This window comes from Curcuma longa, chromosome 4 (genome assembly GCF_044706935.1).
Source record: "Curcuma longa cultivar G26 ecotype Majalengka, Jawa Barat chromosome 4, ITB_CL_G26_1.1, whole genome shotgun sequence".
Lineage (NCBI taxonomy): Eukaryota > Viridiplantae > Streptophyta > Magnoliopsida > Zingiberales > Zingiberaceae > Curcuma > Curcuma longa.
The window spans coordinates 4,088,217-4,100,003 of record NC_133864.1 but is presented as its reverse complement, the minus strand read 5'-3'; the positions used below and the strand labels follow the sequence as shown (position 1 = coordinate 4,100,003).

The 11,787-nt window shown below is 36.6% G+C and overlaps 3 protein-coding genes across 3 annotated transcripts; 2 read left to right on the top strand and 1 right to left on the bottom strand.

Annotated features, from left to right (window-relative positions):
* The first annotated feature begins 173 nt into the window (after positions 1-173).
* LOC141828336 (uncharacterized) lies at positions 174-4,086 on the top strand. The gene is made up of 4 exons (XM_074715753.1): positions 174-672; positions 1,405-1,521; positions 1,618-2,681; positions 3,561-4,086. The coding sequence occupies exons 1-4, from the start codon at positions 226-228 to the stop codon at positions 3,778-3,780; spliced, it is 1,848 nt and encodes a 615-aa protein (XP_074571854.1). The 5' UTR covers positions 174-225; the 3' UTR covers positions 3,781-4,086.
* Positions 4,087-4,796: 710 nt separating this feature from the next.
* On the top strand, positions 4,797-7,118 carry LOC141827635 (small ribosomal subunit protein eS19). Its single transcript, XM_074714926.1, has 4 exons — positions 4,797-4,980; positions 6,197-6,287; positions 6,393-6,576; positions 6,843-7,118. Exons 1-4 carry the CDS (start codon positions 4,891-4,893, stop codon positions 6,901-6,903), a joined length of 426 nt encoding a protein of 141 aa, XP_074571027.1. The 5' UTR covers positions 4,797-4,890; the 3' UTR covers positions 6,904-7,118.
* A 1,423-nt stretch (positions 7,119-8,541) lies between these two features.
* On the bottom strand, positions 8,542-11,668 carry LOC141828543 (microtubule-destabilizing protein 60-like). The gene is made up of 8 exons (XM_074715988.1): positions 10,987-11,668; positions 10,701-10,752; positions 10,444-10,521; positions 9,517-9,636; positions 9,167-9,265; positions 9,011-9,070; positions 8,827-8,921; positions 8,542-8,693 (listed from the first exon to the last, which is right to left on the bottom strand). The coding sequence occupies exons 1-8, from the start codon at positions 11,604-11,606 to the stop codon at positions 8,627-8,629; spliced, it is 1,191 nt and encodes a 396-aa protein (XP_074572089.1). The 5' UTR covers positions 11,607-11,668; the 3' UTR covers positions 8,542-8,626.
* Positions 11,669-11,787: the final 119 nt, after the last annotated feature.

Here is an 11,787-nt window from a genome sequence, read left to right as displayed (position 1 = left end):
ACAATCAAGATAGTTCGGATTCATGCTTGGGGACAGGTGGCATCCATGCGATCGACACGTCTCCGTCTGCCGACTCCGTTGATCTCGGCCGTTCCTATCCGTTCGTGCGCTTCGATGTTCAGTCCATTTCATGAACCGACTCGTCGCCGTAAATCCAATTAGGGTTTCAGTTATCTCCGGCGATCGTCGCCGCTCCCGTGGCATTCGATTTGGTCTTCTTGTCAGATGGTTAAACTTCGGGTGGAGAAGCAGGATCAGCAGAGGAGAGTTGCATTCTTGACCTCTTCGAAGAAGTTAAAGAAGGAAAGAAGGAATGGGGACAAACGGAGGGGGAGTAGTTCCACATCTGCGCTGGCTGACGTAGCGGCGACTTATGCAGCTGGAAATAGCAGGGCGAAGTGCCTTAGAAAGAACAAGGAACACCATGAGGCAGCGGAGAATCTTTCTGGATTCATCTTCATGTGCAGTGGCAAGACGAAGCCCGAATGCCTTCGGTCCCATATTTTCGGGCTTCCCTCGTGCAGGCAAAACGCCGTCGAGAAGATCAAGCCAGGCACAAAATTGTTCTTGTTTGACTTCGATCTGAAGCTTCTTTATGGGGTTTTCAAGGCCATCTGCCATGGAGGGATGGACCTGTCGCGGAAAGCCTTCGGAGGTGCCTTTCCAGCCCAGGTAACTAATCTGGTTGGAATCGCCATTGCATTTGTTCTTGATGTTTGATATTCTTCTAGCTTGCTGAAGATGCATTTTTAGAGGCCTACTACTCTGATTAGCATATGGATGTTGGAAGTAAAATTGTATACAGAAATCTAGCTTATTATCATTTTCTTGCAATTTTGTCAACCATTATTATTATTATTTGGATATAATATGAGAACTATAGATGATGGATTTGAAAAAAAAAATTAGACAAGCATTTATTTGAGAAAAAAATGATAATAGATGCAAAAAGGTTGACGACAATGGAAATGAAAATCTCAGAAGGCAACATACAACAACAAACAATGATTTTACACAAATTTTGTGAGAATTTCTCTGATATGATGTTGAGTTTTGGGTTGATTTTTTTTTTAAAAAAAACTTAATCCGCTATGTTAACTCATTTTTGTAGAATAAAATGTCTGCTGATTTCTGTTTGAGACTATTTAGCTAGTGAATCCTTTAGTTTGTTGCTTTATATTTATTGGGATAATCTCTGATGCTGCTGAACAAATGATCATTCTGAAGGATTTGGAAATCATGACCTTAATCTTGCAGGAACAAGCCTTTTTATTTCTTTTGTTTTGCAATATAGCTTAGATATGCCAAGCAAAGTTGATGAGCTGTATCAAAAATTTTAATTCAGATGCTTAACCATCTATCTTATGAGTACATGTCTATTGCTTATTTTCTTGTCTAGAACAGGTGAAATTCAAGGTTTATATGGATTGTCTGCCACTTCCGGAGACATCATTTAAACAAGCTATTCGAGCAAACTATTACTCGAAGGGAAAATTCACTCCAGAACTTAATTCAAAACAGGTACCGCAAACTTTTGGCCTTGTGTAACCTTTACTGCCTATGATTTCAATAGAATTTTTTATTGTTCACCTTTATGTCATATAAACCAAAATGCAGGTAAGTAAATTGTTCTCACTGTTCCATCCTGTAAAGGAGGATACATTTAGACAGATGACTCCACCTCTTACGTATGTTGAGGATCAGGAGGATACATTTAGACAGATGACTCCGCCTCTTATGTATGCTGAGGATCAGGAGGATACGTTTAGACAGATGACTCCACCTCTTATGTATGTTGAGGATCATCGTCATCCACGTTATTCGTCTCTGAGACAGGCAACTCCACCTCGAAAATATATTGAGGATTATCATTATTCAGCTCGTTCACCCCTGAGACATACATCACCACGTCTTAAATATGTTGAGGATTGTCATCACCGTCCTGCTCATTCGCCACCTAAGGATCGATATAGATCAGGGCATGTGTCACATGCAGCTCTTCGTTTGCCACCCAAAGATTCATATAGGTCAGACCATGTGCCATATGCAGCTCCTTGTTTGCCACCCAAGGATCCATATAGGTTAGACCATGTACCACATGCAACTTCTCTTGTGTCACCTGAGGAACCATATAAGTTAGACCATGTACCACAAGCAACTCCTTGTTTGCCATCCGAGGATCATAATAGGTCAGACCATGTATTACTTGCAACTACTCGTTTGCCACCTGAGGATTCATATAGGTTAGATCATGGATCACATGCAACTCCTCGTTTGGCACTTGAAGGTTCATATAGGTTAAATCATGGACCACATGCAACTCCTCGTTTGACACCTGAGGATTCATATAGGTTAGATCATAAACAATGTGAGAATCCTCGTTTACCACCTAAGGATTTGTATAGTTTAGATCGTGAACCATGTGCAAATCCTCATTTGCCACCTGAGAATCCATATAAATCTGGTGACCCATATAGGTTTGCTCATCTGCCTCATGAAGTACTCCCAGAGGAACCATTTAGGTCAGGTCATCTGCGACATTCAACACCCGTGGATTTGGGACATATTCGGGAAGTTGATGCAAAAGATTCTTATAATGGTCGTTCCATAACACCTACAGCTGATCCATTTCAAGCGGAGACTGCTTGGGCTTACTATCCTCAAAACCCTACTTGCAAACGGTAATGTAATTATCAGCTGTTTCCTGAAATTTGTTGGATATTGTAAATGTTTCACATTTTGTTGATTATATTGGATTATCCCTTTCTAATTATTTTGCAACAAGTGTTTTCTTCCTGTATGACTATGAAATGTAGGTGTGGCTTTTCCTATAAATTATAGGTTCTTGGGTTTGATTGAAATGGCCAATCAAAGTAGGGGTTGAAAGTAAAGATTTATTTGGAGGATTGTAATTGGCATTCATAATATTGAATGGGCATCTCTGCTTCGTTCATTGCTTTTTCTTTGGAATATTTAGAATTTCTTTTTGACAATTGACATTAAGGGTCAACCTAAGCCTCCATTTTTTAGCATCGACATTAGATGAAATGACAAGTTATATCTATGTTAATTCCCCTTGTGTATTTATCCAGATATGGTTTTGTAGTGATTGATGGAAGTGTAATTATGGAAGTGTAATTGGAAAAAGACTCTTAAGTTTGAATTTGTGGAGAGCACAAGAGTTAGGCATCATAGATTTATTATTCAAGAGTTATTGATTTATTAGAGTTAGGAATGTTAAGAAATTAAAATGAAAAGGAGAATGTGTATTTCTTAGTTTGTCAGAAAATCTATAAGTTGGTACAAGCGATCTAACTTTATAAGCCACAGTGTTGGGCAAGTTAGCAACACCAGTAAGACTAAATTGGTATAATACAGATTTTGATGTTAAATTGGGCAATAATAATATAGTTAGCTCTAAATAACAGGTTTGTTGTTGCCTAACATATTACGAAATGATAATCTAATGATGGTATCTTAATTCATTAATCAGCATCATTGAGTTGCTCTGTTATTATTTATCTTGGTGCTCAACTAAACTTTTCATTTCCCAATTCCAGGCTTGTGAGACAATTCCAGCCAACCCTCCCTTACCAAGGGACTACCACTGCATCTCCAGGAGAGGGAAAGATCAGTCCAATTCCTGAGCAAACAAACTACAAACAATCTATCAGCCTCCCAGCATCAAGATATGAAGATCCAATTGTGTCGAGCAGGCTGCAAAGTGCCCCTATCTCTTCGCTCTACTCTTTCTCTGGGGCCACTTCAGGATATCCCTAATGGTACCTGGAAGCCTATCTCTGCTCATTTAGGCTTGTGAAATTTTGTGCGAAATGCAACTTTCTTTACGGTTGTTCGCTAGGGCCGCTATGGGATATTACTAGGATGATTATTTGGATGCTTTATAGGGATAACTTACAATACATGTAACCCTATCTTTTGGTCAGAGTTTTTGCGATAAACACAGAGGATCATCTGCTCCGTTACTGTTGGCAGTTGTTTTTGTAGCATTGCAGTTGGGCAAATTGCATCCGACACTTTCCCCATTTTGCTGCTTGTTTCAGTTGAGCTTTTTATTTGTTCTTAGTTCTCCATTTGCAATGTGTGAGTGTGCATCCAGTTATCTGTCGTTGATTGCCTAAACTTGGTGATGAAACCATCAATGACAATTATTAATGAAAAAAGCAAATCAAATTTATTCATATTTATTTAAAAGTTTAAATTATAAAAAAAAATAACAAGCTCAAAATTAGTGAAATAGTTTGATTAGTATACATGAGTGAAGTTTATGAATAATTTATGGATAAATTAGCTAAATGCTTATTATGATTTTGTGTTCTATTTTTTTTTTAATTCAGTTGCATACTAAATTATGAGGGTGAGAATATTTTTATGAGCTTGTTAAAAAATTTAAACTCTACTTAACCAAGCTTGCCTCAGCACAACGCGGATATTTATTTATTTATTTTTATAATAATAATAATAATAATTTAAAAAATATATATATTTATATGTTTTTTAGAAATCTTTAGATATTTATTTATTTACTAATTTATTTTTAAAATTTTTGTATATTTAGGTGTTCGAGTTGGGCTTCTCATGCAAATCGCGCCTAGCTCTACATACGGGTTTGTACATGAATCCGAAATGTAGTTAATATTTTTAAAATAATTATATTAGGATCCGGATCCGAATTCTATTGTTAAGGATCCGAATCCGATTCAGGTGAATTGGATAATTAAGGGCTTGTGAGCGCGTCCGTTGCTTTCTATATAAACGAAGCCCTTGATTCCGCTCCGGAAACCCTAGTTTGGTTCCTGCGGCTGCGCCTCGCTTCCTCTATTGCTGACGAAGTAGCGGCGGAAGAGAGGGTGAGACTGCAACAGCGGCATGGAGAACCAGGTAGCTAAGACCGTGAAGGACGTCTCGCCTCACGAGTTCGTCAAGGCCTACTCCGCCCATCTCAAGAGATCTGGCAAGGTTCGGTCCAAATTCTTTTTGCTTTGTTAATCTACTTCAAAGATCCTATTTTGTGATTCTTTTCTCTATATTGATCGAGTTTCAGATATTATTCTTCGATGATTTTGATTTTGTTATACGGTGGAGAAATCATGCCAATGCTGCGACTTTTTTTTTTTTGAGTTTGATTCCTAGTTGCCTGTATGATGATCTATGTTTTCAGAATTTGTTAATCATAATTCTGTCCACTTTACATTCTCGTGTAATTATTTTCTTTTGGTCGGTTTAGTGTGAGAATAGGATTTCCTACGATCTAATTGAAACAAGAAATGACTCAAAATTTGGAGTTTTAAGTGGTAAATTGACAGAAGAAAGGTTGAGACGTTTTTGACATGTTTAAAGGAGATCAATGGATGATAACCTTGAATATAATCAGTGTTATAACCTTGCATGGATCTCAATGGAGGGATAAGATTCATTTAGTCGATCCCAATCGGACAAGCATAGTTTGATAATAATAATGATTAAATATGAGGTGAAGATGCTTTTACACTATTTGATTACTTTAATCAACTTCACCTTGCCTCAGAATTTCCAGGTAATTCGTAAATTTGTTTCAAGTAATTTCTTAGGCCCCATCTTTAAGCTATATATTCCATTACTAGGATACAAGAAAACCTGTTCTTTCTGATTATACAAATAGATAGATATTGATATGAGGTCCAGGATACTGTTATTTCTTTTAATGTTTTCCTTGTGTCTACTTGAAGCGGAGGAGTTAGAAGGTAGATGCAATAACCGAAGAGGAAAAAAGAAAAGATTTATATTATCTTATCGAGAGGATAATTATTTGCTTTTTGTGTCTATGAAATGCATGTATCTTATCTCCCAATTTGAGAGGAAGTAAAATAGACGAAATGATGGAATTAATTTCTCTAAATTTATCCTTTTTTCACTCTTGTTTCCATCCATGTAACAACAACACCACCATCCAAGTTTTATCCCACTAGGTGGGGGCGGCTTTATATATCCTTCTACACTATTGAACTCTATCCTCTATTATATCATCATCTATATTTAAATAAATTTTTATCTTGTTTTATTATTGTTAACCAAGTCTTCTTTGGTCTTTCTCATTTGATGTGCTTATTTGTCATAGTTTGACATCCATGTAAATGCAACATTAATCTTAGGCTGACTTTTCTTACTAATGATATTTGTCTTGATTCCTGTATAGATTGAGCTTCCCGAGTGGAATGATATTGTAAAAACTGGAAGGTTCAAGGAGCTTGCTCCTTATGATCCGGACTGGTACTATATCAGAGCAGGTAACATGAAACCATGCACAATTGCATCTATACTATTTGCCTTTCTAGTGGGAAGGAAGTTTAGTTGCCATACATTCCAGTCTCACCCTTTATCTTTTCTCACAGCTTCAATGGCCCGCAAGATTTACTTAAGGCAGGGCATTGGAGTAGGTGGCTTTCAGAAAATTTACGGAGGCCGGAAGAGGAATGGAAGTCGCCCACCACATTTCTGCAAGAGCAGTGGAGCAATTGCCCGCCACATTCTGCAGCAACTGCAAGTGATGAATATCATTGAGATCGATCCTAAAGGGTAAGCATTTTCATGTCTTGTCTTCTAGGCACATTTTAGCAGTCTTATAGGACTCTTCATCTTAACTATTAGTAAACATCTAATACTCATCATAAACACATGATTAAACAAATTAAGGGATCTTGAATTGTTTTGTTAGCCTCAACAAGAGAGTTCGCTAGTTCAATGAATTGCTAGTTCCTTTTGACATCACTTTTCAATATTTATTATCACATGCCGTCTGCGTTGAGTCCTATCACCTTAATGTGTTCTTTTCTCTACTGCAGTGGAAGAAAAATCACTTCTCAGGGACAGCGGGATCTTGATCAAGTGGCTGGCCGTGTCTAGGTGCTACTTTAATTGAAGAGTTCCAATTAAGAAACCTTTTACTTCAGCATTTAGTAGAACTTTTGTGTTTCCCAAACGTCAGTACATGATGGTTTTGATCATTTGATTTAATCTGTTTTGGTTTTGGACAATGTCTTATTGAGAAAAATGTATGATATACTCAAAGAGTTTCTGTTGATTGCAATAAATATGCGTCGTAGCTTTTTGCTCGTTTCCATGCTCATGTGCAATTTTTCTACAATTTATAGAGATTGATGATAACTTATGATGTTAACCAAACTGATAGTATTTTGTTGGATTCTTTAGAACTCATTTGGATCAAGTTTTAATAGTTAAAATGCAAATTCTTGTTAAATTTGTTATTAAAAAAAGTTACAATTTATAGTCAATAAATTGTTAAATTTTTATCCATTAGCTACTTAAAAAAATTTAATGTGATATTATGTCAATTTAATAAAATGTATTTTGAATGTTTATGTAAATTATATATAGTTTTTTTTGCCATATGCAACAATCTCACTATATGCAATGATTTTTTTTTTCAAATATTTATAAACATTATATTAGATATAAAGAAAATAAAAGATTATTCTAATTTAGAAATATTTTTAAAGACATCTAGTATAAAAATATTATATTGGTTTTTATTAGTGGAAATTTATAGTAGAATAAGAATTAATCTTTTTGGATAAATGCACTAAAATTAGATCTTAATTTTTTTCTATGTCAAAATATTAGAAGAATTTGGTATATTTTATTTGTAATAGTATTTATAACTTCATTTTTTTATTACTACAGCATAGTTTAGTTTATGATTAGAGTTTGACATTGCAATTTAGCTTGAATTTAGATGTTATCAAATTTTTTTAGTTTCTTGGATTTTTTAAAATTTTTACATTTAAAAGTTTGTTTAATTTGATTAGTGAGTATGATATTATAAGTTTATTTTGTTTATTTCAAGACTTTTTTTTGTCTATTTATAAATTTAATAAGAGCTTTGTTGATTAATATAATTCATAAATATTATTTGTGGATATTATTTATAAATAATTTATAATTTATTCAAGTTAAATGTCTTCAAACTTATTCATTTAACTTAATAAGTTATTTAAATTTATTCAATTAATTAACCATATGTATTGAATAAATATAACTCCTAGACACAGTGCAATAGTAAAACATTTTGATGACAAATAAGAGTATCATGGTTCGAATCCCCCAAAAAGTATTTATCTATAGTGGAAGTATGGACGATGGACATCCAAAGCTAAGTGCATAACGCGAGCGCTTCTCTGATTTACCTTGATAGTTGAGGTTGGATCGGTCCTTCCATGGGATTGAATTAATCCTTTTCAATATTAATATGTTCCAAGAGTTGGATGCCTAAAAATAAAAATATTAAACTTACAAACGTTTTGTTCATTCAGGTCAAGTGTTTTTTATCTATGATTCTTTAAAAACAGCACATCTACCTTTCAAAACACACAAAAGATCTAAGAAAATTGAAGGTTGTAGAATAATATCTATATTCAATTGTAATATTTAAGGTTGATTACATCTTTCCATGAAACAAACAATATCATAATACTAGAAAATTGTTAATAAAATTCATCAAGGAAGACATTTTCCTTTCCAACAGCAATTGGAATCTCCAACTGTTTCTCAGACCTATACAAACAACTACTACCAATTTTGAATCAAATGTGAGAACAAGTTTGAATGTTCAAGGTTCCTTCAGCCGGTGAATTTGGAATCTTGGCTCCTTCGGTATCGTTCGTGCTTTCGATGATCTTTAGCGGCGCAAACAAACAAGATATAATTAAAAATTGAACGATCAAAATAGCAAAATATCAGCTATGATTTCAAAGAGAGCTAAACATGGTGTTGAGTGCATATTTTGAAAGCCAAGTGATGGATGCTTACTTCTTGGGGGCGAAAGGGCGGTCAAAGTAAGGCATGGGTTGAGCTTTTGGAACAAGTTCTTTTCGAAGTCGTCTTATTTCTTCTTCTTCTTGCAGCTAGACAGACAGCTTTAAGTTTATAAGGGAGTAAATTTAATTATCAAGAAATCAAATTGCTAAAGATAAATTTTCCATTTTATGTAAACCTTAAGGAGCCTTTCCCTCTCCATTTTGATTTGATCAAGGAAGCTCATACGCTCAGCAATCTGACAAAGTGATTAACAACCTACAATTAGCTCTATGTAACACAAAAAAAATTATCGATCGACTGTTGTTTCTATCCTATCGTGCAGCGAACTTACATGGAGATCAAACTCAGCTCGGTCTACAGCACGCACATCGCTGTGGAGGATAAGATCAAGTGGTTCTGTTGGTTCCTTTATTGGAGGTTTTGCTGGAATCTGCATTACATAAATTCGATCTCATCAAACCAAACATCGATTGAGGAGAACTAAGAAATGAAAGTAAAGTTGATTTCACATTTAGGATACAATCAAACTCATGGCAGAACAACTAAGTTATGGCATTCCTTTGTTTCTTAGCGAGATTTGCCTCTCGAATCAAAGATCATTTCTCACTCTAAAGAAGTTGGTTTCCAAGTTTGAAAATTTTTGCTAACGGGGAAGAGAAAAACAAATATTTATAAGTGCACCTCAGGAACTTCAGTAGTCCAGGGGAGTCCTTGTGCAATGTGTATCCGGTTTTTCTCCTCTTCCATAAGCATTTCCTTCACTTTCTTGAAGAATTGCTCTTCCTTGTACCTTCCCCTTTGCTGCAAGGTATATGAAAAAAATAAAACACTGAACTAACGAATGAGGGTAAAATTGAGGAAGCACTAAATATATTGTTTTTGCTATAAAATTTGGAACTGCTGCGACCCGTCTCGGCAGGATTAAAACTTGGAAAGTGTTGATCTTTGTCAGGAGGGAAACCAATTTCTCCGGTGTTTCACGCAGCAATATCAGCAACGGTCATTCGTTGTAGGCTGACTCTAGCATTCCGTAACACCTTACTAAACTAAGATTAATCTTAGACCACAAAGTACTTCAATCTTCCCTCATCTATAAAATATCCTATTCATGGAAACAAATCCTATCCTGCTACTTGTTCGACTGAATTTGTAAGTTTGTAACAAGGTTATCCATTTGCCTAAATGATGTGTGATCGGTGCAATTCCAACAGATTTATAAGAAAACCAACTAAAGACGATGTTGTGCAGGCATTAATTATTGTGTAATGCCTTAAAGGGTCCTATATATTTTACAACAGAAGCTGAATTGGGTGAAGCCTGATGCCGGAATATTTACGACAATCAAATACAGTGTGTTGTTTGTAGACAGATGCTGAATCACAAAAGATATTGTGCCCTTAAAAGAGCTATACTACATTCTATTGCCTCCAGCATATGGAATGCTTGCGAAAACTTTATCATGTATTGTATCCTTCACTTAGAGTTTTATCTACTTGTCAAGGAACTTGATTATGATTCATACATTTTGGAACTTAAGAAAGCAGCATTCTGTTTATTCTACTAAGCCTTATAAATGAAGGAACCCCGCGAAGGACTAGTTCTACATACCTCTGTCCTCAACTTGAAAGGCAGCGGGCTTTTCACTTTAAGCCTCTTATTCCAGCTTCTTCTTGATGAACCATTGCTCTTCAACATAAAGATGGAAATTTTGGAGAAAATCAATTAGCTCAACCCCAGCATCCATAAAAAAGCATGAAAATTGCATAAAAGAAGCATAGCATGTAATAAGATTCATATAGAGCAAAGCAAAATTGAAGAGGAATGAAACGATGTTGAATGACTAAATGTTAGGCCTAGTCTCATACATTTGGTATGTTCCTTTTCCCTTCACCAGATCGATTGCTTCCACTGCTCAACCTACAAGAACAAAATTGTTAGAGCGTATACAAGTACAGTTTTCTACTTCAGAGAGGATTAAAGTTTTGGTGTCATTTGTAATCCATGAAATCTTATACAATTGCAGAAATTTTTTACACATCAAAACAAAAGTATAATTTTGCTCTTTTTTAACAGCACGAGCTCCATATCTGTACTGAAGTTGCACAACCCTAAAGCTATTGGACAATTAAGATTTCATAATATTGTACTGACCTGCTATCCTCGGAAGAACCTTCTTCTGGGCAATCTCCAGTTAGGCATTCCACCGAACATGAAACGGGCGAAGGGGAGAATCCACTGGCCTTGGCTTTTGGTCGAAAGTCCATGCCGGGTAAGGCCCAATTCTTCACTTTTCCCGTGTCTTCTCCTCCACCGCTCTCCCCCTCGGCTTCCCTGTGAATTGAGAGCAGCCTCTCAAAAGTCTTCACCAGGTACATAACCCGCCCGGCCCCGTGCGCCGGCAGGCTGCTCATGGCCTCCTCCAGTATCAATCGCCTCATGGCGTTCGCCTTCGAGCTTTCTTCCGAACTTTTCTCCTCCACCTCGCCATCGATGCTCCTCTCCACATTCACCCTTCTTTCCTCTTCCTCAGGGCACCTTTTCGGCTCCAAACCCTTCTGCGGAGTCAAAAAGCTCTTCTTTTTCGGAGTGACAAAGGCCTCTCTTTTCGGAGTCAACTCGATCCGCTTCGCCGGCTTCGTTGCAGGAGACCTCGAAGACGGTCTCCGGCGAGGAGTGGAGACGAGGAGATTGGGGTCGACGTTCTCCGAGAGCTTCCGGAATCCCTCTGCTTGGCGTCTGGGGGCTTGGGCTCGCCTTGCGGAGGTCGCCATGACCGCGATTTCTCACTCAGAATTCAATTGATCGCGCGCAGATAAGGATCGAAGAGGAGGAGGAGGAGAGGTATAAAGTGGGGATTAGGAACTCGAACGTTGACGGATTAGGGAGTGGGGAAGGCGCAACGGCTAGTTTTCTCATAGTGGGCGCTGGTTGCAATAAATAGCAAAAAATATA

What these genes read in the sequence shown, in the direction of transcription:
- LOC141828543 (XM_074715988.1), bottom strand. Translation starts at nt 11,606, where the DNA reads ATGGCGACCTCCGCAAGGCGAGCCCAAGCCCCCAGACGCCAAGCAGAG. An exon ending in GGTTCTTCCGAGGATAGCAG is followed by an intron (nt 10,753 to 10,986) that starts GTCAGTACAATA and finishes TTGTTCTTGTAG; the next exon opens with GTTGAGCAGTGGAAGCAATC. An exon ending in GAGCTGAGTTTGATCTCCAT is followed by an intron (nt 9,071 to 9,166) that starts GTAAGTTCGCTG and finishes TCACTTTGTCAG; the next exon opens with ATTGCTGAGCGTATGAGCTT.
- LOC141828336 (XM_074715753.1), top strand. Translation starts at nt 226, where the DNA reads ATGGTTAAACTTCGGGTGGAGAAGCAGGATCAGCAGAGGAGAGTTGCA. An exon ending in GAGGTGCCTTTCCAGCCCAG is followed by an intron (nt 673 to 1,404) that starts GTAACTAATCTG and finishes TGTCTAGAACAG; the next exon opens with GTGAAATTCAAGGTTTATAT. An exon ending in CAAAACCCTACTTGCAAACG is followed by an intron (nt 2,682 to 3,560) that starts GTAATGTAATTA and finishes TCCCAATTCCAG; the next exon opens with GCTTGTGAGACAATTCCAGC.
- LOC141827635 (XM_074714926.1), top strand. Translation starts at nt 4,891, where the DNA reads ATGGAGAACCAGGTAGCTAAGACCGTGAAGGACGTCTCGCCTCACGAG. An exon ending in CTGGTACTATATCAGAGCAG is followed by an intron (nt 6,288 to 6,392) that starts GTAACATGAAAC and finishes CTTTTCTCACAG; the next exon opens with CTTCAATGGCCCGCAAGATT. An exon ending in ATTGAGATCGATCCTAAAGG is followed by an intron (nt 6,577 to 6,842) that starts GTAAGCATTTTC and finishes TCTCTACTGCAG; the next exon opens with TGGAAGAAAAATCACTTCTC.